General features: G+C 39.5%; 2 protein-coding genes across 2 annotated transcripts in view; one reads left to right on the top strand and one right to left on the bottom strand.

Annotated features, from left to right (window-relative positions):
* Window positions 1-6,163: 6,163 nt before the first annotated feature.
* LOC308103481 (gap junction epsilon-1 protein) lies at window positions 6,164-13,620 on the top strand (the record flags this gene model as incomplete). The annotated part of the gene is made up of 4 exons (XM_080453457.1): window positions 6,164-6,202; window positions 6,966-7,148; window positions 10,549-10,746; window positions 13,423-13,620. The coding sequence occupies 4 exons, from the start codon at window positions 6,164-6,166 to the stop codon at window positions 13,618-13,620; spliced, it is 618 nt and encodes a 205-aa protein (XP_080309583.1).
* Window positions 13,621-20,931: 7,311 nt separating this feature from the next.
* Window positions 20,932-27,704, bottom strand: part of LOC308102975 (scavenger receptor cysteine-rich type 1 protein M160-like) — a gene marked incomplete at its 5' end in the record, with an annotated part of 29,197 nt that continues 22,424 nt past the window's right edge. The window contains 8 exons of the mRNA XM_080452828.1: window positions 20,932-21,478; window positions 21,620-21,742; window positions 22,888-23,100; window positions 23,210-23,332; window positions 23,986-24,198; window positions 24,345-24,467; window positions 26,669-26,881; window positions 27,030-27,152. Coding sequence (XP_080308954.1) covers window positions 21,292-21,478; window positions 21,620-21,742; window positions 22,888-23,100; window positions 23,210-23,332; window positions 23,986-24,198; window positions 24,345-24,467; window positions 26,669-26,881; window positions 27,030-27,152 — 1,318 coding nt within the window. The 3' untranslated portion in view covers window positions 20,932-21,291. The remainder of the gene's footprint in view (window positions 21,479-21,619; window positions 21,743-22,887; window positions 23,101-23,209; window positions 23,333-23,985; window positions 24,199-24,344; window positions 24,468-26,668; window positions 26,882-27,029; window positions 27,153-27,704) is intronic.

Genomic DNA, 27,704 nt, shown 5'->3' with positions numbered 1-27,704 from the left:
CTAGCTAATAGCATGGATGATGACATACTGTGTCAAGGACCCTCACCCAACTCTTAGAGTTACAAACAGGGTCCATTTGGAACCGCTTCAATGAACCCTGAGGGTCCCTGGACCCCACTTTGAGAACCACTGTCGGTTATACTGATTTCGTTCCCTTCAGAGCCGTTATCACTGAGAGGGGTCTCACTCTCGGCGTGTCATGTAGCCTATACGTCGTCCTTTCTTTGTGTTCTACAAGGTTTGAGCAGGGGTAATAGTGGGGTAATTGGGCAAGTGTAATTGGCTGACAGGTGAAAGAGGGGGAGGACAGAAAGGCAAGAGAAAGACACAAAGAGAGAAGCATCATGCTATACTTGACGTGACATCTCGTCTTCAATCAGGACATTATGGTTCACGACATCAAGAGTAATTGGTCAATGTTTTTCCCCCACAAAAGCAATGGTGGAACAAGTAGGCCTCCTCATATTTTAATAATGTGGCATGCCAATGACAGTTTTTAGGAAATGGGGAGAGAGAGATGGGGCAAGTAAAAGTTAAAATACAGGCCTTATTTCACTGTCAGTCTGTAGGCCTATACTATCAAATAAAGGCAGAAAAAGACACAAAAAATATACATATATATTTTTTAATTACAAAAGAATTGTCATCAGCATACTGTAAGCCCTTACAGTAGGCTTATCAAAATAAAATATTTCAAAATGTTCAAGATTTGTCAAACTGTATGCATCACTTTGTGAGCTTAGTAGGACCATATCGGCCATTTTCGACTATCCGATGTATAAAATAGGGCTTAAGATAAGTGGTTATCATCTTTTGTTATAATAGTTTGTTGTGTATTAACTAGAACACACACAGTTACTGTTTGGCTATTTGTGTGTACAGTCTCTGTTCCCTCCAGTAACAGAATGATTGAGCTGCAGCTTAAGTAACGTTTGCTGTTGAACAGTAAAAAACAAACTCACCTTATACTGGCCTGGTTATTTGGTCTTCACAGACATTATAATAATAATAATAATAATAATAATAATAATAATAATAATAATAATAATAATAATGATAATAATAATAATAATAATAATAATAATAATAATATACAAAGATGTCAAATAGGCCTATAAGATGTAGTGGAGAATCCTAAAATATATGGAAATAGGCGTAGGCTGCTCAAGTAAAGTCAAAAACCTCAAAAAACAGTACTTAAGTAGCCTACAGTACCTGCAGTAAATGTAGGCTATACTTAGTTACTTTCCACCACTGGTAATTGGCCAATTTATTTCCCCCCATCATGAGCAATATGCATGTCATTTATCCAGAAGCAGGATTTCTCACTAATGCATTGATATGGTGGAGAACATTTTGAGCCCATGACTAATAATAATATCTCCTGTTGAGACCATAGCAGTAAAAGGTTAGTAAAGTAAGTCAGTAAAGGTTATATATATTATTAGTACCGGTCCTGGATGTCGTCTTTATTAAACTGCAGGCCTCCTATGTCCGAAGATAGAGAGGTTCCATTCTGAATCGATCGGTCTGCAAAAGTCAATTCCGTTTGCAGTGGTGGGGTATTCACATTTTAAAAGTAGTAATAACAAGTAAAAAAGTAAAAGTATCAATGCTGCAATGTAGAAAAAGTCTACTCTGTTACAAGTAGAAGTCCGGAATTCAAAATCTACTTGAGAAAAGGACAACAGTATTGGTATCAAAATGTACTTAAAGTAAAGATCTTTTGAAAATAGTTGTGAGTCACCCATTGTGAGCTTGTAGATTGGCTATTTTCAAATGGCCGAAATAGGGCGGAAGTGGTTATAATGTACGTGTTGGTTTTGTAATAATAAATCTACAAAGTAACTGAAGTTGTCCAATAATTGTAGTGGAGTAAAAGTACAATATTTGCCTCTGAGATGTAGTGGAGTAGAAGTAAAAGTCGAGAAATTTGGAAATACTCCAGTAGAGTAAAGATACCTCAAAAGTATTGTACTTATAGGCCTACAGTACTTGAGTAAATGTAGGCTATACTTAGTTACTTTCCATCACTAATAATTCCCTATAGTGGTTGACGTTCATCTCTGTTCGGTTCTGTCAGCGAGCAAACCCAACTGGGTTTATTTCAAAGGCTCTACCTAAGCTTTTATCATTTACCTTGACAGGGCCAAAAGGCCTCAGGTATACAGCCTGCAGCTAAACGACTCCCCCCCGTGCCATGCAGGGCCCGGTGGTGTAAAGTAACTATTACATTTACTCAAGTACGGTACTTAAGTACAATTTTGAGGATTTTTTTTTACTTTACTGGAGTATTTCCAATGTTCAGTGTACTTTTACTTCTAGCCTACTCCACTACATCTCAAAGGCAAATATTGTACTTTTACTCCACTACAATTATTTGAAAACTTCAGTTATAGTTACTTTGCAGATTTTGATTATTATTACAAAACATACATTAACCACTTCAGCCCTATATACATTTCGGCCATTTGATAATAGCAGATATACAAGTTCACAACAGGTCGCAATGCGATACATTGTGAGCTTTAGATCTGCTTTTTTCAGAAGGTTTTTTATACATTTTATACTTTTGAAAACTTGTGAAATGGGACCTAGTATATAACCTACATTTTGATACCAATACTTTTGTACTTTTACTCAAGTCAATGTTTAATTCCATACTTTTACTTACGTAACAGAGTATACCTCAACATTGCAGTATTGATACCACTTAAGTAAAAAAAAAAGAATACTTTTTCCACCACTGGCAGGGCCCCTGTGCATTCCAATCAAAAACAGAATGAGATTTGACGCACGTCCATAAACATCCCGCCAGGTGGAATCAATCAATTAATTAATACATCAATTTATCTTCACACAACATCCTTAATGTCAGTCCTGTCTAGTCTAGTCTAGCCTGGTAAACACCCCCTCCCTCCGGAAATCTCATTTGCATTTGCAAGTACGCTGTGAAACAAAATGTGTGTCGCAAGCTTCTTCCATTTGACGGAGTGAGGTTAAGTCTAGTCTGCATGTCTGCAAATAATGACTTGTCAAAGTTGTCTTGATAAACTCATTGCTTCTTCCATTCCAACCCCTTACAAGCTTTAATTATAACTTTAATGGTGGTTCTCAAAGTGGGGTCCAGGGACCCCCCCAGGGGTCCTTTGTGAGGGTTCCAGGGCCTCCCTATAGCTAAATGATGGATGATTAGGAACCCTTGCGAGTTTGTAACTCTGAGATTGATGATGAGTTTGATATAGCCACTGTCTGACTGTCTGACTGTCCACTGACTATCATTATGTCCAATGTCCAAAACACTGTTACTTTTCAGGATTCAAAAGCATCAAAAGTAGCAGATCTACAAGCTCAAAACGGTGGCTTGGCTTCCTATGATCAATACTGTAGATATTTTCACTTCCACTTAAAAGTTACTTGTGGATTTTTTTTGTGATTTTAATTGTTTGTTTAATTGTTTAATTGTTTTAATTTTATTCAAGAAATTACTTTGGAAAATTGGTTGAATTTCGTTTTAAAGTATGAAAAACACCGAATATTTTTTGTAATTTATTTTTTGAAAATCTTTTGAAAAGAAAAGAATAATAATAATAATAATAATAATAATAATAATAATAAACAAAAAAGGGGGATATTTATCGCGGCCCACACAAATCGGACCGCGTCCCCACTGCCCCACATGGGTCCCGACCCACTGTTTGGGAAACAGCACGCTATACCAGTGGTTCTCATTTCCTCAACCTTTTCAGGCTGCGAGCGACCCCCCAAAATAATCATATTTGAACATATTTGAACCCCCCACCGGGCCCACCCTTACAAGCACTTGGAATAGTAGGAGTTGAGTTTGACTCGGTTCCACAGATAAATATTGTGAAAATAGCTACAATATACAAGCTCACAATGCATAACAATTACCTCAAATTGTCACTTAACTGTCATCTGGGGACCCTGCTCCCCCCCTCCCCCCTCCTCTGGGGATCCCCACCCCGAGGTTGAGAACCACTGTTCTAGACTGTCTCTTGTCTAGCCCCCCTATTTACGCATGGAGCTCACGTGTCCGGGTGACCGCACGCTCGCCCCTCGAGGTCCGAACGTGGCCGCGCTATCATTCTTTAGGTAAATCTTTTAGTTTACCCCCCCCCCCATCATAATAATAATGCTCTTTATTCACTTTCTTCTGTTCATTTTGACTTGATTACAACGCTATACGATCCGGAGTGGAGAGAGGCTGGCGTTGTTGGTCTATTATAAGGTCTGGTGGTCTTTGTTGTGAAAGGCGTTCCATCATGATCCACCATGACCATGGTTCTCTGTCCCATGCAGGTGGTCTCGCCCGTCCGGGTGCACTGGACCCCAGCCCGCCGGCACTGATCACAGCCAACACGGGGGAATGAATAACACGCCGCCAGGATTACGGTTGGTGTGTGGACTATATTTCATTTTTTAAAACAATATTTACGTACAAACAGTGGTGGAAAAAGTAGCCTACTCAAATGTTTTACTTAAGTAAAAGTGTCAATACTGCAATGTAGATATAGCCTACTCTGTTACAAGTAAAAGTGAGTTGAGTAAAAGTACAAAAGTATTGGCATCAAAATGTAGCCTACTTGAAGTACCAAAAGTAAAAATACTCATTATGCAGAAGGTCCTATTTCAAGTTTTCAAATAAGAACCTTTTGAAAAAAGCAGATCTACAAGCTCACAATGTGTCGCAATGGTACGCATTGTGAGCTTGTAGATCTGCTATTTTAAAATGGTTGAAATGTAGATAGGGCTGTGTGGTTGATGTATGTTTTGTGATAATAATCAAAATGTAATAGTAGCTAACTAGTAACTAAAGTTTTAATATAATTGTAGTGGAGTAAAAGTACAATATTTGCCTCTGAGATGTAGTATTGAGAAATGTAAATACTGAAGAAAGTAAGAAATACCTCAAAATTGTACTTTGTATTGTACATGTACTTAGTTACTTTACACCACTGATAATAGGCTACCCCAAAAATGTAAAAGAAATTGCCAAAGGTAGCTATGGCGAAAATAGCTGCCCTACAAGCTCACAACGCATTGCAATGCAACATGTTGTGAGCTTGTTGATCGGCAAAAAAAGAATAATAATCTGATATAAGTGATTAAAGGTCTGATTTCAGTGAATTGGGCTTTAGAAAAGAATCGTCACCCTAATGTATGGCTTTCTCACTTGTGTTTCAGTGAAATCTAAAATGTTAATTTAAAAACAATTGGAGTGTTAAAAAAGTAACATAATACCCAAATGTACCCAAAAGAGTCAATGTTTACCTCAGAGTTAAATTAACACCGATGATTTTTATAAGCGTATCTAGCTTTTTGGGATTTGTTAAGCGGCTTTGTTTTCCTCAGCCTAATTAAAAGAAAAATCTATGTTGTTGTGGCTTTGACTGTTCACCAGTCACTAATTCAGCAATTATTATACTTTTAATGTTTTAATTACCTTATAACGATTATAAATTGCCGTTGTTGTAGCAAAAGCTACAACTACCAAAAACATGTTTGATGTGCTTAATTGCATTCTCATTTAAAATGTTATTATAAAGGAATTGTTGAGACCAATTCACTTTAGAGAAATGAGAAAAACACCATAATCAATATATAATTGCTCAGGTAAAAAAAATAATCATTATCATTATTACAATTAAGCTCTGATGACATCTCTTGTGGTGGTGTTGCATTGTATTGTTGTTGTGCACACTGCATTGTGTGCGTGCATAGGAGTTGTGCTGTTGTTTTTTCGCTGACATAAGTTGTGCGGGGGATTAGGAACCGCACCGAACGCATGATGATGATGCCCCCCCCACCCCCACCCCGACCCCCCCGACCGCCTTTGTTCTGTTGTCCTGCCGCTACATTGATGGAGCTCACCACGGATGAAAGCAAACGCACCAAAAATATGCACCGACACAGGCTTTCAGGAGAGAATGAGAGAGAGACCTGCATACAGGCTGAGGGAGAGAGAGAGAGAGGGCGAGAGGGGAGGGGGGCATGTGCATGGATGGGGTTGCAGAGAGAGAGAGAGAGAGAGAGAGAGAGAGAGTATAGTCTTTAGTTGTGTTGTACAGTGTGTAGCCTTGACTTGTGCCAGCAAATTGAGGGCCAATAGAATGTGACGGGAGACAACGACGCGTCGGCCATGTCTTTAAACTACATCCGAAACTTCTATGAGGGATGTGTAAGTAGATGAGACAGTTCACATAGCCTATGGTGGACCTAATTAAAGTCCCTCTTTTTGTCTGACTGAAAGGTATAAGCTACAGTGAGTTCATCATTTAACTTAAAAGAGTGTGTAGGCTAGTACAAATAATAGTTAAATGAACACTGGGGACTTCAGGAGACAATATGTCTCTGACTCTCTGTAGGTTCAAGGTGAAATGCCTTCTGATTTTGAATCTTTCATTGATTTCCTTGTGTCCAGTTTCTGTTACAGCATGTCTCAATACTAATAGTAATTGCACAAATGGATTTTTTGCTTTGTTAGATGTTTTTTTCCCTCTCCCTTCTTCTAGTAGACTAATCATATTAAAGTTTAAATTCATTTAAAATGCATTGAAACTGTAAATGGACAGCAGGCGGGCAGGCTGTCCATTTAGCTGCTAGCACTCTGGGCCTCAGAGAGCACTGGTGGCAGCTGCTTTTATTTGACTGACAAAAGGTATTTTCTCTTTGTCCACTCTCTCTCTCTCTATCTCTCACTCGCTCTCCCTTTCTCTGTGTGTGCACGCGTGCGTGCGTGCATGCGTGCGTGCATGCATGCTTGCTTGCTTGAATGTGGGGTACGCATGTTTGGAACCATTTTGTGTACGCGTATACCTGTATGTTTGTATGTCCTTGTTTGTGTGTGCATGTGTGTGTGTGTGTGTGTGTGTGTGTGTGTGTGTGTGTGTGTGTGTGTGTGTGTGTGTGCATGCATGTGCGCGTGCATGCGTGTGTCCCAGCTCCGGCCTCCTACAGTGATAGGTCAGTTCCACACCTTGTTCTTCGGCTCGGTGCGGATGTTCTTCCTGGGGGTTCTGGGATTCGCCGTGTATGGAAATGAAGCGCTGCACTTCAGCTGTGACCCCGACCGCCGAGAGCTCAACCTCTACTGCTACAACCAGTTCAGACCCATAACACCACAGGTAACTACAGCTACAACCACTTCAGACCCATAACACCACAGGTAACTACTGATACAACCAGTTCAGACTAGAGGTCTTCGGGTAAAGCATGTAACCCGAAATATCCGGGTTCCGACCCAGACCCGACTCGGCCATGGGTCCATTCACAAGATGATGTCACTGCTATGCAATGCAACACGTAAGTAGCACGGACGCTACACCATGTTCGAAGTTGGTTTAAAGCTGGTTTAAAGATACCAAGGGATGTGACATCACTGACGAATCCTTGGACTGTGACCGACTCATTTATATACGCCAGTTATATAAAATATTGTTGATTAACATAACGTTTTGGTTAATGGTTCAAAATGGTAAAACAGTCGAGTTGTCATATAGCGTGTTGTTACCCGGTATGCTCTGCAAAGCACAATGGAAACTCTAATGGCAATTATAATGTTAAACAACAGAAATTAACGTGGATTATAGTTGGCAATGAAGAAGGATTACACACATTTAGAACGTTGATACATTTTTTTGAGGGCCCACGGTGAACCACCCCGCATCGGGGCCCACTGTTTCCTCGTTACGCTGCTGCTACTGCTACAACCAGTTCAGGCCCATAACACCGCAGGTAACTGTTTGTGTCCGCGTAGCTCTCCAAGGGGAGTCAGTGTGCTGCAGTGAGTGAGTGAGTGAGCCTGTTTGTGCACACAGGACACAGCTTTTGGCGGGCCGTCGTTTCAATGAGGGGCAGATCATGCCCAGCACAGAACGATCACGACTTGTGTATTAGCAGCAATTAGCATGTCTGGCGGTCAGTTGACCACGGCAAGCTCCAGCAGCAGCCATTGAGCTAATAGGCAACGATTGCATAACACAATGGGAACGGTGGGGTGGTAGACCATATCTATGGCTAGACCAGCATAGGTTGGGGAAAAAACAAGTCGATCGCTAGCCGGTGCCTATGGTCAGCAACAACTTTCAACCAGGCATCCCTATTTCAATTTGTTTTTCTCAAATAGTTACATTGTGAAGCATTGTAGAGCAGCTATTTTTCACTATTTTTGAAACAGGGTTTACAGTAAGTGGGTAGTTGTTTTGCCACCCTTTATTTGTTTCTGCAATTACACCCCTGACGGATACATTGAAACTTGAGGCACATGTTGCTGAATTATGTTAAAACTTCATGAATTTGGACATGACATATTGCTTTTCAATATATGCTACTTGCCAGGCCAGAAAGCCTGTGTCCTTGCTTCACAACACAAGAATGTTCCATTACAAAACAATGTTTCACTCTGGTGTAGGCCTACTGTGAGATTACAATGAAAAGGTTACTCACTTAAAACACTTGAATACAGGATCAACTTTGAAATGACTAGATTATATATTGCCAGTTGGCTGGTATTCACCACTTCATAGGTCACTGATGAAACACATTGCATTATTATGTTATAAATATAGACTCTCAAGGCAAACATTTAACATTTACTATGTGCGTACATACCTGTGTCAAAGGAATGCAGGCATGTACTCAAAGTGGTAAATATGAAATGCCATACATTGGAATAGAATTCGTTTTTGTTGGGAGGGGTCGTTTTGTTTTCCTTTGAGGATGTCGCAGGCCGGATTGGGATGGTCCAGCACAGTGTCAACTATGTGCAATGTCAAATATACATAAGGTGCATGGTCACAATTGGAATAAAAGGAGGCAGAAATGCTTCTTGTGGAAGTAGAGAAACATCTGCAGCGGATATGAACAGCAGCAGATTTAGAATCACAGTCTTGTGTGCAGATGGGAGACATCGCCTAGCAGCAGATAACACACCTAACACAACTGTATACATCAGTCATAGTGTAAATGCAGCCGTCACGCAGTGTATTCATAGTCATTATATTGTCTCTGTCGAGCAGAAACCTCATATGTCCAAAACTGTTACTTTTCAGGATTCAAATTCTAAAAATAGAAAAAGTTGCAGATCGAAAAGCTCAAGCTCAAAAAGCGTCGCTTCGCGCCGCGTTTCGAGCCGCGTTTCGAGCTTGTGGATCTGCTACTTTTGATGCTATTGTGTGACGCTGTAGAATGATCAAGTAGGGAAAAACTACGGAAAAACACGAAAGGTTAGAATATGGAGATAAGAGGTTTCTGCCTCGACATACACTACATAAAGTGATAACGCCTGTGTGATGGCCTGTGTCATCAAGACTGACAGGGCTCCATAAATAACTAAATCAATCACGTCCTTTGTGTATATTTGTAATTCTTAATTGAACGTTATTTTATAGTTTGAGTTAAAGCTGCAATCCAGAATTTTTGAATGAATAACACGTTATTGTAAGCAACAATTGCAGGTTAGAGGTGGTCTCCCTACTCTTTCATTGAGAAATGGAGACCCTGGTGTCTGGTAGGACACCCACTGGTTGACAAGTAGTACTGCCTGAAGCTCATAGGCCCAAATATCTCCCCTGGAGAGCCCCTCTTGGTGTGGGGTAGATATGAACCTATTTAGACCGGGAACCCCTATACGTAACTATGCAATCAATCCGGGGACCCCTTTTTGGGTTGTTGTTGCTATGTACAGTATATGGCAACATACATTTTTGAATTTTTTTTAATAAATATTTGAAGTTTTTCAGAAAACTTAAAAAAAAAAAGTTTTTAGAATCGGCCTCGGGTCTAAATGGGTTAAGTAAGGTCTCCCACACAGGAGACCTGGGTTTGAATCCCAGGTGTTGCAGTTGCAATTTCCTCTCTTTTCGTCCGGAGTGGAGAGAGGACATAAATCTTAAAGATTGTAGCTGGGTTTAGAGTTATCACTATACAGCCTTCTAGTGCAAAACAGCAGATGTTTACAATCAAACAAAAAAAGTCTCAGTGGATGGAAAACAACACGCCATATTATTTGGTGATGATATATCACAAAGGGCCGTCCACACCAAGAATAACGACTCTAAAGGTAACTATAAATATGGGGCTTTCAAAGTTAATTCTAACTTTAGTGGACGGCAGAGTCCACACCATAGATATACTGTGACAACAACAGTGGCAAACAATATTGTTGGATCACTTTCAAAGAAATTTGATGAATGAAACACTGACAGCCAATCAAAATCCTTCCGAATTTACAAGTCAATCACGTTCAACACATCACTCACGTTCCACATGTTTACAGAACATTGTTGTTCATCAGCGTGGATGCTCGCATTATTATTGTTATAATTACCGTATATTTATTGTTATCATTCTTGGTGTGGAAGTGTTGCATATTTTACGCCACTTTCGTTTTTTGTTTTAAATAGTTATGATTTAATGTCACTTTGTCAAGTGATGAAAAAGGGAAGTTTGATTATTTTCCCCCTATCTAACCAAATAGGTGGTGTGTTCCTTTCCTTTTTCTTTTTCTTTGTCCTTCTCGTGCAGGTCTTCTGGGCATTACAGTTGGTAACGGTGTTAGTTCCCGGGGCGGTGTTCCACCTTTACGCAGCGTGTAAGAACATAGACCAGGAGGAGATCCTCCAGCGACCCATCTACACCGTCTTCTACATTATCTCTGTTCTGCTGAGAATCATCCTGGAGGTTATTGCTTTCTGGCTGCAGAGTCACCTCTTTGGATTTCAGGTGCGTAACGTGATGATACTGTCTGTCTGCTACCACCCAGACACACTTTAGTATCTGTAATCTGGCGTGATACCAAAGTCTGGACGCAGGCAGTACAATTTCCTTCACAAGATTTCCAAAAAAGAGCCAGCAGCACGAATGTAAGCACCCATCACCATCTGAAAAGGGGTCAGCTTCTTGCATTGTCAATGTACAAAGCCAGCAGCAAGTCTTAATTTTATTTATTTTTTATTTATTTTTTCTTTATTATCTCCGCCAGGCCAAAGGCAGGGCACAGAGTTTATGTTTATTTTTCTTAATTCAGCCTCATGATGGCGCTGTAATAGCATTCTTCACATTTTGGCCTATAAATCTATAGGATGTAATCTCAAAATGCATTTTTCACTGGATTCCTAAGCTTTGGAATCCCTGGATTCCAAAGCTCACAAAAATTGCTACACGTGCACTTTGGAGTCATGTGCTATGCTTTGGCTGCCTGCTCTAACTACTTTATTTTTTTTTATGTGAATTTGGAGAGACATGGGGCCCGCTGTCATTTACATTCCTGCCCCGATGTGTGTTCCTCATAATTAACGCAAGGCATTAATTAATCAGCATCCTTTATCATAGCCCTTACCTCCATTGCCCTGTGCCTTTTCACACACATGCACAACAACATCAAAACAATGTCATCACAGACATAACGATGGAGGCAGGTATAGGGCGTGCCTCCTGGCAGACATTTGAGCGCCACTGCGTGTACCTTAATAGTTAACTGCATCTCTGGGGGAATGGAGAAACTATCCCGGGTGAGATTTGGAATCAAGCTTTAGCTCAAGTAAATACGGCTGCACCTCGTGTGCCAGGTTAAGCTTTAAGGCTTCACCCATTTTCCCTTATCTTCATATAATTGGTCCTCACTAATGCTCATTGTAAGATGGCACAATTTCCATTTACTCACTCTGCGTCTCATTGGTAAATGGTAAATGGTGCATTTATATAGTGCCTTTATCCAAGGCGCTTTACAATGACTGTGCATTACATTCACCCATTCACACACACACACATTCATACACCGACGGCAGAGGAAACCATGCCAGGCACCAACCTGCTCATCGGGAGCAATTAGGGGTTCAGCGAAAAAATATGTTTTACATTTTGTTTGAAATGACCAAACCTGCCTAACAGATGATGTCATTGGTAGGCAGGTTTGTGAATTGTCCACAGCCTGAGTAAGTAGACGGAAATGGTGCCATCTTATAATGAGCATTAGTTTGAAAATGGGTGAAGTGGTCCTTTAGTAATACAACTGAAAGTTTTACACTGCTCTCGTTGTTGCAAAGCCAAACTGTCTATATCATACATGGGCAACTGGCGGCCCGGGGGCCACATGTGGCCCCCACCTTCACTTCATGCGGCCCGCAGGTTAATATCGGATATTACTGATATATTATTGATTTCAGCTGTTACAATTCCAAACATGCAAACATGACTATATTAGTAGCTTAATGACTAGTATTAAAATTCTATTGTCTTTTTTATGTCCAATGTATTTGTATTTAAGTTCATAAAGTTAACATAAGTATAACTAAATGCATTTGAACTTTTCGGATTCCAATTAAAAAATAACAAAAAAGATCTGGATTCCATTTCAAAAATAGTCAAAAATATCAGATCTACAAGCTCAAAACGCGACGCGTTTTGAGCTTGTAGATCGGCTATTTTTGCTACTTTTGTGTGACATAGAATGGCCCGACAGCATTATGCAATGTGGCCCTCTGGAGTGAGTGTGGAAATATAGTGGCCCTCTCCATCATCAAAGTTGCCCACCGCTGGTCTAGAGAATATATGCCGGTGTTGATGATTTGTGATAAATGTCGTGCATCTCCCGCAAATGTAACTCATATGGTGTGGTCCAGTCCTCGATTGGAGAAATATTGAGCCGTAATTTTTAGATCCCCATCACAAATGTTCAATATAAATTTTACAACCCTGTCCTGAAGATGATCTTTGGTGTGAACCCCTGAAAATCAGACTTATAATAAAAGAGCCCAGAGCTGTATTGCTTTTATATCGTTACTGGCACAGAGGAGAATCCTTTTAGATTGAAAATACCCCCCTCCCCTTGAGAAAGTCACATTCACCTATGCCTTAAGAGGGACACCAGGGGATTTATGTCCTCCTGAGGCCCTTTATTAACTCACCTTAAGGGAGCACTTCACCCATTTTCAACCGTATATCTTCATATAATTGGTCCTCACTAATGCTCATTATTTTCAGTCTGCGTCTCAGAGGAGAGATGTGTCATCATCAGTAGGCAGGTTTGGTCATTTCAAACGAGATTTAATTTAGTTTTTATTAATGCAGGAACAATGGCTTCTATTATTATTACCTTTTTTTTTCATGTCTCCCAAATGGCACCCAGCTGCCTAGGATCACTCAGTAGCCAACCAACGCTGTCACACTCCCAAAAGGCATATTTTGACTTCTGGGGTAAATTTTGGTCCGACACGTTTTTTTGTCGGACCGTCAAAAACGCTGAGAACTGGACTTCCAGAAGTCCAGAAAAGTCAACATGTGCCTTATTTGCCACTAAGTCACAATATGCCTTTTGGGGACTGAGACAGTGTTGAGCCAACATGTGCTCATTCCCATTGATCAATCTCTTTATCCGCCTCTCTCTTCCTCCTACTGTAGGTCCACCCTCTTTATATGTGTGATGCCAGTGCCCTGGAGAAGGCCTTCAACGTGACCAAGTGCATGGTACCGGAACACTTTGAGAAGACCATCTTCCTCTGTGCCATGTACACGTTCACCGTTATCACCATGCTGCTCTGTGTTGCCGAGATCTTTGAGATACTCTGCCGGCGACTCGGCTTTCTCACCTATCAATGACCCGCACTGATACGCAGACGGAGAAAACAAACAAAATCGCAGCGGGTGAAAAAAACATAGAACGTGAAACTCCGCCATGTTGTAATGGGGCTCCTCCACGTTAGCTCACTGCTGGCCTGTTCACAAACCCGGGACCCAGTCAATGGTAAAAGGGGGGAAAAGCTGCTGCTCAGTGGTTGGGCCATATGAGAGTAAGTTGGTATCAGGATTATGAGAGGGTACACCATCAGCGTCAGAACTCTCCTATTTGTTTTTTAATGATTCTTTCTTTTGCCCTTAGCTAGTGAGTGATCCTTCCTGAATTTAGTTCAGGGTATCTGTGTGTCGGTATTAGCTGGGTCCAAGCAACAATTTGAGACGGACATTACGGCCGAAAACCACGTACCTCTGCCTGGGAACTGTTCGGGGACAATGACACAATGGCTTTTTTTCTATAAGATGGCTGTCCGACGTACGGTAAAAGACAGACATCCACTCACCTTTTACTGGTTGGAGTTCAAGGTAGATAGTTCTATCATCTTCTCAAAGAGACGAGGAGAGGAGATGTTTCAGGAATAATAATTTTAAAAACTCCACTTATCTGGTGTTCTCCAGGAAGGTTATAATAAATACCTCAGTTTATACCTATGTCGTGACAGTGGAGATGCCATCAATTCTAACCTGATGGTTTTGTTCACACAAATGGACAAAGAATAGGCCTGACTTAATCATTAGAAAAGTTCAACTGAAAACTTTGTGTTTTAAATTGTTCAATTTGAATTGAATTAGTTATTGTATTAGACATCTCCAATTTGGTTTCCATAATTTTTTGGGGGTAATTTTAAAGTTTTCAAATATATACATATACTACACACTAAAGAAAAATGGTGCTAAATAGCTCTAATAGTGGTTAATTGCCTCGTAATCATAGGAACCTCATTTGGTGCTATATAGCACCTATCTTAAATGTGCCTAAAATTAAGCTTAAGAACCAGTAGAGGACCTCTAAAGAACTATCCAGGGGTTTAACAACTTATTTGTATGACAGCGGTACTATAGCACCTCAACCATCGCAAAGAACTGCTGAAAAACCACTAAAGAACCAAGTGTTTTTGTGTGTACCAGACCAGCCCTGGCTCTAACAATGAATTTTGCTTTGAGATATCTAAGATTTTATAGTTAAAAGTTGGCTATATTTAAAACGACAAACCCCTGAACAAATCGTCCACGCTGACAGTTTTAATGTGACTGTACAAACGACAGAGTCGCTCAGAGCCTGTGAAGACCAGAAGCCTAATATCGCCCCCGGCCAAGGGGGGGATTCCCCTTTAAGGCTAGTGGTTAAGCCGGATGGCTTTAGTGTCCCTTCCCACGCGGGAGACCCGAGATCCCGGGTGTTAAATTGGTGTCGAGACCCGGATCGGGGAGGTCAAGGGGTTGGTGAGTGTAGCAGTATTGTCTCCTCAGAGCCTCTGCCTGATGACCAAAAGCCTAGCATCTCCCTAAGTAAAGGGGGATTCACCTTTAGGCTAGTGGATATGATGTTTGGCTTTAGTCTCCCAGTCTCTTCTCACACAGGTTCGAATTCCGGGCGTTACACATGCAGAAGATAAACTGCTGAAAAGAGATGCTGGGTATTGGTTTCATCCAAGATAGACAAAACATACCAAGTCTGAGTAGTATGATTTCTAAACAATTGTCGACATCCACTCAGAACATCCATCTAAATGGAAAAAAAGGAACAGTGAAAATCAGGGATGAAGAAAATAATGCTTGCTCTTTTTTTTGGCATAGATGTAATTTTTTTATATTTTGTTTTATAACAGGTTTCAATGGCCCCAAATGTCGAGAAACTCACTGAACCCAGAAATTATTAAGAACATTTTAAAAGTCCAAGAAAGGCCAAAAACAATCGCTTTTGTGTGTTCTCCAAATAGTTGTCTGGTAGTTTCCCATAGCTACCACAGCCATTTCTTTATTATTCTGAGCGAGAAAGCGCAGCAATTTATTTCACTTGTCGGATAAGTAATGACAATAATTTCTGTGGCTGGTCTATGAAATCAGTGGTATTTAAGGTTGTTAAAAACCCATTACAGTTGGAATAGATTTGACCCATTTCTGGCACAAAAAAAACAGCTCTCCTCCACTTTGAAATCTTGGACAAGGCTGTTCTTTTCTCCCTTCCCCTCTTTTTTTCTATGACCTTTTCATAGCTTTTAGTATTTCAAATAATGCTTTCTTTGATTTTACACTCCTTGTCGCTGTAGTTATATTTAAAAATGATTACCTCTATTGTTTTGTAATGTTGTTTTTATCAGACATCCATCCAACTTTTGTTATGCCGTTTTCAGCTAAGTGTGTAATATCATCTCAGGTACAATATTTCATCACCAGACAGCGTAGAGTTTTAAATCCTTTTAAATATTGCTTCCACAGTATATCAGACCGCTCTAGATGATCCTAAGCTACTCAGTCTTATTGATCAGACAGTATTTAAGAGGATTTGAAAAAAAAAAAATATATATATATATATATATATATATAGTGATCCTGTTGTCTGTGACCTTCAGTGTTCTGGTATCCGTGACTGCAGGCTAGTTTTAAGGTTTGCCTCTAAAGGTTCTCTCACCCAGACATACTGCAGACCCCTGTTTCCGTTAATAATACGTTGAGACACAAGGAGATCTGCTGAAAAATGTACAAAAGGCTTTTTCGAAAGGATATCAAAGGACCAGTGGGATCTAAAAAAAAAAAAAAAAAAAAACCCTGCTAGAACCAGAAGAGAATGACAGCTGTCTTTATTTAGCAGTCCCTCATTTGGACATCAGCTTCAGAAAATGCGAAGTCTTCATCAGGAATTTTGGAAGGCTATATATAGCTAAAAGATGTTCATTGTAAAGTGCTTAGTAATGAAACTGCTCATCCATTTTATGGAGCCTCTAACTGTCATGCCACAGCGGCATTCTCAGACCTCAAAAATCACCATATGCTACATTTTACGCTGCTGCGAATTTTTCATGGCACCTCTGGTCTACAACAAATAGGCAAATTAATAGCTGAATGCACCTCCAACAATAATTTGCTCATTTTATTTTGTATTTTATTTTTATTTCTTTGGCATACAGAACCTGTTGAAAGTGTAATTTATGAAGCTTTTACTGTCACAGAATCGCTGACATAAAAAAATAAATGCGTCGGATACATTACTCTGCTCTGCTGCTGGATTATCTGGAATGTTTTGGTCTTTTGAAGGACTGAAATTGATCACATTATCAGGGTTATCTCTGGAAAGTAGTGGTCTGCAAGCAACCATCAGTCATGCTGCGCCACACACACACACAACCTATATTCTTAAAATTTTAGGAACAAATACAGTACGATCTTTTAACTGTATTTTGGGTTCTTACCTACGTTGTGCCATTGTAGCGTCCTTCGATGTTACAAGGTTACTGAGACTCATTTCATTTTGCATATATCGTGCGTGGTCTCTTGTCTTTGCGTTTGACTCATTTCAACCTGTTGTCCACAAACAGTAGTTTACAACCTCCCACCTTTGTGGAATAAAGAGGCACATTTTATGACCAATGCATATATTTAGTCAGAATTCTCTGTCCAAATGTCTGTCAGAGTGCCTGATGTTTAGGTGACCAGTGATTTTGCTGTCTAGTCTTCTTGAGATGATTGATTAAAAATGTTTACGATTGTCTTGGTTTCATTATTGAATAATTCATTATTTAGTGGCCGATTCATTAGTTTAATTAACTGATGGCTGATAGACACTGTAGATAGATAGCCAGACATACAGTACAGTACGTAAATACAGCACATACTGTAAATATATATATATACAGACATGCAAAAGTGTCACTTTTCAGCTACAGTCACCTTTTTGAACCCAAATAGGGCAATTGTGTGACACCTGACCCGAAAGAAAACAACATGTCACCTTTTTCACCTCGGGCTGTTTGCATGCCTGTGATTGATTGTATTTGTTTGTTTGATTGATTGATTGAGCCATTAATCAATGAATAATTATAAGAATGGGTTAATGTCTCTGCACCGAAGAAAGTATGAAGGATAAAAAGTAATTGTAAACCTCACCAGCCCGTTCCCGTTGATGCTGAACAGTACACAAAGTCCACAATGCCAACGCCCAATTTCAACCTGACAATCTCATTAATCAAATCAGCCTTATTTACATAGTGCTTCTTAGCAAACACAACTGTCACAAAGTGTTTTACAAGGCAAAATAAGCTAATGAAGGATGTGTGTGTGTGTGTGTGTGTGTGTGTGTGTGTGTGTGTGTGTGTGTGTGTGTGTGTGTGTGTGTGTGTGTGTGTGTGTGCGTGCGTGCGTGCGTGCGTGCGTGCGTGTGTGCGCGCGCGTGCATGCGTGCGTGCATGCTCATTCCCGTCTGTGGCTTTAGCAGAGTCATGTGGCTCTGGCCCAACATCAAGTCACAACAATGGGGGGTTAAATAATAGGCATGGAACAGAAATTCATGGACAGTGGTGGAAGAAAGTACTCAAAGTAGAAATATTCAAAATATTAAATTTTTTACTTGATTTAAAACACACAAGTGTTGACATCAAAATATACTTTAAGTACCAAAGTACTCAAAGAAAAATAGCTTTTTTTTATCAGCTATTGTTCCAATAGCCTAAGTATAAAATTGGGCTTAAGTGGTTATTGTATCACAAAGTAACTTAACTAACTAACTCGTTGGAGGTGTAGTGGAGTTTTGAAAAAATATTGAAAAAAATACTAAAGTACTGTATAAAAAGTTAAATACAGTACTTGAGTAAATATACTTTCCACCACTGCACTGTACTGTAACAGAAACTCACAGACCCTCTCAATAAGAGGGCAATGTGGAGGCTGGTACGTATGAGTTAATGGGAGAGTAGTGTTACAGCAGATTGTATGCTAAGATAATACTTGATAAAACCCTGTCTGGAAATTGGGTTGTTTGTAATAGGATACTGTAACAATACATTACAGGGGTCTTCAACGTTTTTCAAGCCAAGGACCCCTTAGCTGTCACGATTTTGACCTCTGCCCCTGTCCAGTGTGCCCTGTTGTGACTGTCCAGTGTGCTGTTGTTCTGCTCACCCCCTCCCCTCTCTGCGTGGCCCTGATTGAGAGATTGCTTCCACCTGGGCAACCAGGCTGAAGAGCCTTTGGTTAATGGGACTTGATGTGTATATAAGGAACTTTGTTGAATTAGTTGCTTGTTTACAGTGTTAGGTTGTCTGAGGTCGAGTTTAAGAGACTGTTTGAGAGTTTGTTCAAGTTTATGTTTATTCATTTCTGTGGAGGTGTACCTATAAGCTTGTGCTCTAAGTAAAGTGTTCTGCACAAGGGTCCTGCATTCAAATTTGAGGTTTCCTGACATTAGCTGAGAAAGAGATGAAGCACCTAATACATATTGGATAAATTGTGCTGCAGATTAAACTATTTTCATAGACTTGTTTGACATCACTTGCATTGAATTGAATGCAATGAATGTTCTTTGTTTGTTTACACATTGATGGAGCTGTTTTTTCCTTATCACCCACACAAAGTACCAGACATGTTTCATAAAGGCGACAAAGAAAATTCAGACTCGAACACAGGCAGCCATTGGATGTAGTGAAATATCTTGTATTAACAGACAGAGAGATATGGAAGGTTTACAATGTCACAGGTGTTAACGCATCATCGGTCGTCGTCTCTCTCCAGTTTAACAGAGAAAGCATTGGACTTTAACAGCGTCCGTTAACATAAACATATGACATCATGGAAGACAGATCAAGCGTCCAGCCGTCGGAGGTGTAATCCTGCCATTGGTGGAGAGTGATGATGCTAGTTGTCGTCAGATGAAGATGATGAAGGTGAGGATGGTAGATGATGAAGATGATGATGATGGTGTGACAGTTTATCTTTGGACAAACAGCGTCCACATGTCTCAAACAACACGTTGACCTCGGCTCTGACCGGTCACTGGTCAGTGGTGACTTCGTGACACTGAAAGAAGGGTTATGCATTGGAGAAGAACACCGATAGGAAGTGTTCTCAAAACATTCCATATTGACATAACTTGAGGATAGTCATAGATAGCCACAGAAAGCCTGTAGCCAGCTGCTTTGACCTTGCAAGAGACAGGAGAATGGGAGAATAGAGTACATTTAACATGACTGGATTAGGCCAATATAACATCATTATATTAATTTGACATTTAAAGCAGGTTTAGGACACTAGACAAATTATGATCAATCAAGATTAACTATTATCACACATCATCTTTACTATTATGTTGCATTTTCAGTCATTTAACCATGAAAACCCTCTATACTTATTTAACCTGACCTTTGGCTCTGTATTTGATCTGCTCTTTTTGAGCGGTGCAACCGCTCCTATAAGAGGGTTTAGGACCCATCCGAGGTGAACGTTTTTCTTTCCGTCGTGAAAATTTGTCTTTCGCTGTGACGCCATGCTGTGGAAAACACGCCCATAGGCTAAGCTTTGCAGGACGTGCTGTGATTGGCTAGAGAGACACATGATGAAATTAACTTCAAACTTCGCAGACGCGCTGTGATTGGCTAGCGAGACGCACGATGAAATTAATAATAATGTAAGCACCGCTCAATTTACACTAGGTGTGAATTGATCCATGCCATGACGCCATGTTGTGGCGTCACGGCATGGCTATTTATGAATGAACACTGACGCGAATGAGCAGAGGGTGACGTACCAGTTTACGCATGATGAAATTAATAACTCATAAACAGCACCGCTCACTTCACACTGGGTGTGATTTTTTTCTTACCAAACCTCGTTTCCGGAAATAGCCGATCCACAAGCTCACAACGTGTCGCAGCGCAACACGTTGTGTGCTTGTAGATCCGCTATTAACTTAAGCAGTGGTTACCTGTCAAGATGAATGGCTGCTGTGAAGAATCTAGAAGATGAAATAACTCAAAAGACTCAACTGGCATGAGACGCACAATGTGTCTATAGTGCATCAATGAACTGCTTCACATGTGGGTTCCACTGTGGGACAAATGTCCCATTGTGAGATGAATGGTCACCCTATAGGTTCCAGGTTTACGGATAAAGCCAACATATTTTGTGCTACGAAGTTGATTAACTTGTGGTTTGAAAAGGTGAAAAGTATATACCTCATTTCAGGGTCCTACTCGTAGACCTACATATTCCCCACCATGTTTCATGAAAATCGGATCATCCATTCACAAATGATTTCTCTACTAGATGGACAAGACTGATTACATTTATTTTTTACACACAAATACAATTAAATTCATGGATTTAATGAAAACTGCCACTGCAAATTAGAATTAGGGAAACTGACAATGCAGAAATGAAGATCATGTTTCAGATAAAAAAACAAAAACAAACATGGAAATAAAGATAACTTTAACCCCAATTGCATAAAACAATGAATGATCATTATTAGTCATGACACACAAAATATTACATTTAGCCTATTGTACAGAATGTGAACTATTGCATTGTCATGATATGACCTCTGATCTCTCAAGAGCAGAGTCTGAGAACACCTAAATTATGTGTTGTTTTTTGTCTGAACGGTAAAATATGGCATCATGAGTTTTTGATTGATCAGAAAGACTCTTGATGCAATTCAAACTATTCCCAACTGCATGTTTGAGCAAAAGAAATAAGCAACAACATTTATAAGTGGTAGGAACAATGCAGTGGATATTTGAGCTCGATTACTTCTCCATTTTTCCTTTTAAGTTGCCCATGATGCTCCATATAATACTCCACCAGGTCAGGCAGTGAGGGGAACTGCTCCCCAGCAACATCATAGGACTCTCCTGTTTTCTGGATCTTAATGTGTCTGACTGCTCCATTATGCCTGTAGAAGAAAAAAAAGCAACAAAATATCCATTCAGAGAAATGACATATTAGTAGTAGATTAAATGTGAAAGGAGGGCAACATGCACAGGCTTTGAAATAATGATAACTGGTTGTGGACGGAGACATTATCCACACTCACCGTACAGATAAAGTAAAGACCTCAGATTTACTCTTAACGGGTCTGACCAAGAAGCTTCCATCCATTCCATGAGTCAACAAGAGGTATTCTGCTTCCACACGTGTGATGTTGGATCGGTACCACCTAACAGAGGAACATCATGTTACAGTTAGTAGGACATCCTGTCACATACAATATGATGTGTTATTATTAGTGGCACATACAGTAAGCATACAGTATGTGATATTAGTGAAACATACAGTAAGTATACAATTTGTGTTATCAGTGAAACATACAGTAAGGATACAATAGGCATTCAACAGCATTTGTGCAGCCATAGCTGAATGGTTAGTGAGTGAGTTCAAGCTCTCAGCCATGTGTCGAAGTGTCCTTGAGCAAGACACATATGGGCCATTATTTCCGCCGGTGCCTTACCCATTATCCCTAAACTTCTTTGGCATTTTTTTTAAAAACAATTTTTAAAAACATTTTCAAATAGTTCAACTAACCGATCTACATCTACACGTTGTGAGCTTGTAGATTGGTTATTTGAACTATTTTTAAATGTTTTTCTTTTCTGAAACCCTGACAAATTATTCATATTTAGGAACCAAATGGACCCATACTGCTGTGTAAGTCTTAGACCTAGAGTGTAAAAATGTAAAATGTTACATAATTCTCTACTCTCGTAGAGTTAAATGACCACTGAGGATTTTAGTATGGAGGGTTCCAGAGATGTAAAATAAATCATTTATGAATGACACTACAGCCCACAATATTACTCATTCAGCAATAACAATAATGACTCCATGAACTATTATTACTAGCAACAATACTGTTTTTTCTTTTAAAATGTGAATACATACAACTTTGTTTTGTTGATTCAGAGACAAAATCAAATCACAAAGGATGAAGTTACAAATATTTTCATCGATTTTTACTTTTCATTTCAGTGTAATCTACGGTAGTAAGATTTTGGAACAAACCAACAACTTTTGAGTTGTACCCGTGACACATAAAATATGTGACATTCAATATAAAATGATGTCATTTTTCTGGATAGTAATATTTCTGCCAGCCAAAGCATGGATAGCATTGTGTCTGTGAAAAATTGTCATTATTTCATTTAAACACTTAGAGTTATACTGAATGACATTTTACTAGGTTACAGTGATATGAATGACAATGAAATGGAATTATCGGCTTTATTCTCAAATATAAATACTATATGGGCATAGTTTCCAATGAACATAAGATCCCTTTCAGGAAATTGCAATGAAAAATGATACCTTGAAAAGTCTTTACGTTGTTGAGCCAGGGCGTCTGCACAATGTAGTGGATATTTGAGCTCCATAACTTCTCCTTTTGTATCTTTAAGTTGCCCATGATTCTCCATATAATACTCCACCAGGTCAGGCAGTGAGGCGAACTGCTCCCCTCCATCAACATCATAGTATTCTCCTGTGTTCTGGATCTTAATGTGTCTGACTGCTCCATTATACCTGTAAAAAAAACGAAAAACTTAAAAACGGCAACAACATATCCATTCAGAGAAATGACATATCGCAGATTATGTGAACTGGCTGTGACAGTGACATTATTAACACTCACCGTACAGATAAAGTAAAGACCTCAGATTTACTCTTACTGGGTCTGACCAAGAAGCTTCCATCCATTCCATGAGTCAACAAGAGGTATTCTGCTTCCACATGTGTGATGTTGGATCGGTACCACCTAACAGAGGAACATCATGTTACAGTTAGTGGCACATACAGTAAGCATATATGTGACATTAGTGGCAAATAGCTGTTATTAACGCTGATGGTGTTTCAATCGAGGATCAGTACACTATAACACTAGTTATAGGACCCACAGGGATCCTTGAATGGGATCCAATAATTGTTTTTATTATTCTAAAAGATATTTAAAATGTGCATACAATACACATTTATTTTGTTGACTCAGAGACAAAAGCAAATATCAAAGGATTAAAGTTACAGATATTTTCAAAGATTTTTACTTTTTATTTCAGTGTAATCTACTGTAGTAAGATTTTGGAACAAACCAACAACTTTTGAGTTGTACACGTGACACATAAAATATGTGGTATTCAATATAAAATTATGTAATTGTTCTGGGTAGTAATATTTCTGCCAGTCTAAGCATGGATATAGCATTGTGATTGTGAAAAAACGGCATAATTATATCTTTATTTTGTATTTTATTTAAACACTTAGCGTTACTCTGAATGACATTTTAATAGGATACATCGATGACAATAAAATAGAATAATCGGATTTTAAAATATAAATACTATATGGACATAGTTTATACTCCAATAAACATAAAATCCCATATAGGAAATTGCAATTAAAAAAATGTGATACCTTGAAAAGTCTTTACGTTGTTGACCCAGGGCGTCTGCACAATGTATAGGATATTTGAGCTCAATAACTTCTCCATTCTTATCTTTAAGTTGCCCATGATGCTCCATATAATACTCCACCAGAACAGGCAGTGAGGCGAACTGCTCCCCTCCATCAACATCATAGGACTCTCCTGTTTTACGGATTTTAATGTTTCTGACTGCTCCATTATCGCTGTATTTTTTTTAATACAATAGAATAATCATCATCATTCAGAGAAAGGACATATTAGTAGCAAATTTTATGTGACAGATGGGCAACATGCACAGGCTTTGAAATAATGATGACTGGCTGTGGACAGTGACATTATCAACACTCACCGTACAGATAAAATAAAGACCCCAGATTTACTCTTGCTGGGTCTGACCAAGAAGCTTCCATCCATTCCATGAGTCAACAAGAGGTTCTTTGCTTCCACGTGTGTGATGTTGGATCGGTACCACCTAACAGAGGAACATAATGTTACAGTTAGTAGGACATACAGTATGTGTTATTAGTGGAACATACAGTAAGCATACAGTATGTTATTTGGCACATGGCTGTTATTAACACTGACAGTGTTTCAATCCTAACTATAACACAGTTCTTTGAGTGGTGCCAACCACTCCTACATTTGACCGTGTCTGTGTGTCCGTCCGTCTGTGTGTCCGTATGAGCACGGCCTCTCTATGTTTGAGCACAGCCTCAACAGCTGCGGCTGATTGCAACACAAAGATGCAACCACACAGGTACAGTACAGTACAGACCGTACAGTACAGTACAGTACAGTACAGACCGTACAGTACAGTACAGTACAGTACAGTACCGTACAGTACAGTACGGTACGGTACGGTACGGTACGGTACGGTACGGTACGGTACGGTACAGGTACAGTACAGTACAGACCGTACAGTACAGTCGAGGTACAGTACAGTACAGGTACAGTACAGTACAGTACAGACCGTACAGTACAGTACAGTACAGTACAGTACAGACCGTACAGTACAGTACAGTACAGTACAGTACTGTACAGTACAGTACAGTACAGTACAGTACAGTACGTACAGTACAGTACAGTACAGTACAGTACAGTACAGTACAGTACAGTTAGAGGTACAGTACAGTACAGGTACAGTACAGTACAGACCGTATAGTACAGTACAGTACACACACACACACTTTTGAGTAAAATACTTCAAATGAGTAAAAATACTTAAAATGAGTAAAAATACTTAAATATTAGTAAAGATACTTTAAAGTTCCTAAACTGAGTAAAAATACTTTAAATGAGTAAAAATACTTAAAATGCATAAAAATACTTAAAATATGTTAAAATGAGTAAAAACATGTACAAATCTGTACAAACATTTTAAAGTACTTAAAATGAGTAAAAATACATTGAAGTCATCAAAGTCTGTAAAAAGTAACTAATGAAATGAACTCATGAAAGGCACCACTCTCTTCACACTGGGTGTGATTTTTTTTTGACTCAGAGTCAAAAGCAAATCTCAAAGGATGAAGATATTTTCATCGATTTTACTTTGACTTTTTTAAGATTTTGGAAGAAACCAACAACCTTTGAGTTGTACCCGTGACACATAAAATATGTGGTGTTCAATATAAAATGATGTAATTTTTCTGGATAGTAATATTTCTGCCAGCCTAAGCATGGATATATAGCATTGTGATTGTGAAATATTGGCATAATTATATTTAATTTTATCACTTAGCGTTATACTGAATGACATTTTACTAAGGTACATTGATATGAATGAAAACAAAATAGAACTAGAAAAAGTGCTCGTCGGAGCACAGGTCTCCGCCAGTTCAGGTAGGTTATTGTGGGCCAGCAATCTTCGGAATTCGCCAATCAGGATGGAATTTGAAAAATCGGACAGATCCGTCTTGATCACTTGACTATATAGATAATGTGTACCGATTTGCGTATTGTTTGGACACAATTTGTAGGAGTAATATAAAATATAAAAATCACACCCTGTGTGAAGTGGGCGGTGTCTTGCTAGCTAATCACAATACTGAATGGAGTCAACCAATCATGTACAAAAGATAAATACATTTATTGAAACACTCTTTATGATGGACGAAACCATAACTTGAAAAAAACCAATTTATGGTTTTTTTCAAGTTATGGTTTCTTATATAGGGCTATGCACATGTGTCATGTGACACTGGCCAATCACAGTCCTGAATAGATTGTGATTGGCCAATCACGGTGCAGGATAATTGTACAAATTTCCAAACCTCACTTATAGGGGCGGTTTCACAGCGCAGGATATTTGTACATTTTTCCAAACCTCACTTATAGGGGCGGTTTCACCGCCCATAAATAATGTTTTGCAAAAATCTGCCTCCTGGTGGCGCTATTTGGGGCAGAGGTTCTGCTCTGGCATCAAGGGAGTGTGTGTGCATAGTTTTGCTGCGATCAAGCCAACGGTGCCGGAGTTTAGCCGTTCACAGACTGACACACACGGACACAGGGACGAACGGACAGACAGGGTGCAAAACATAGTCTTGGCTATGCCTTTGGCCTGGCAGAGACAATTATCGGATTCTCAAATAAAATAAATACTATATGGGCATAGTTTATACCCCAAAGAACATAAAATCCCTTTTAGGATATGCATTTTCCCCCCTTTTTTTATACCTTGAAAAGCTTTTACGTCTTTGACCCAGGGCGTCTGCACAATGTAGAGGACATTTGAGCTCAATAACTTCTCCATTTGTATCTTTAAGTTGCCCATGATTCTCCATATAATACTCCACCAGAACAGGCAGTGAAGCGAACTGCTCCCCTCCATCAACATCATAGTACTCTCCTGTGTTCTGGATCTGAATGTGTCTGACTGCTCCATTATGCCTGTAAAAAATACAATAAAACGATAATCATCATTATCATCATTCAGAGAAATGACATATTTGTAGCAGATTATGTGACAGACCGGCAACATGCACAGGCTTTGAAATAATGATTACTGGCTGTGGGCAGTGACATTATCAACACTCACCATACAGATAAAATAAAGACCCCAGATGTACTCTTACTGGGTCTGACCAGGAAGCTTCCATCCATTCCATGAGTCAATAAGAGGTATTCTGCTTCCACACGTGTGATGTTGGATCGGTACCACCTAACAGAGGAACATCATGTTACAGTTAGTGGAACATCCTGTCACATACAATATGACGTGTTATTATTAGTGGCACATACAGTAAGCATACAGTATGTGTTATTAGTGGCACATAGCTATCATTAACGCTGATGGTGTTTTAATCGAGCCTCACTTGAAGGATCAGTACACTATAACACTGGTTATAGAACCCACAGGGGTCCTTGAGGGGGTTCCAGGGGGTCCTCAGCTTAATTATTGACAGTTAGGAACCAAATGGACCCATACTGGTCTGTAAGTCTTAGACTTAGAACGTAACAATGGACTGTTCCATTATGTACTCTCTTAAAGTTAAATGATCATTGAGGATTTTAGTGTTGGGGGTCCCAGAGATTTAAAATAAACTAGAAAAAGTGCTCCTTGGAGCACAGGTCTCCGCCGGGTAGGTTATTGTTGGCCAGTAATGTTGTATGTAATGTAAATCGCCAATCAGGATGGAATATGAAAAATCAGACGGATCCGTCTATATCACTTGACTATAGAGATAAAGTGTACCAATTTGGGTGATGTTTG

This window comes from Gymnoscopelus braueri (genome assembly GCF_963280865.1).
Source record: "Gymnoscopelus braueri genome assembly, chromosome: 16".
In the NCBI taxonomy this organism is placed as follows: domain Eukaryota; kingdom Metazoa; phylum Chordata; class Actinopteri; order Myctophiformes; family Myctophidae; genus Gymnoscopelus; species Gymnoscopelus braueri.
Note: the sequence above shows the minus strand (reverse complement) of the source record. Positions and strands in the feature narration are given on the sequence as shown.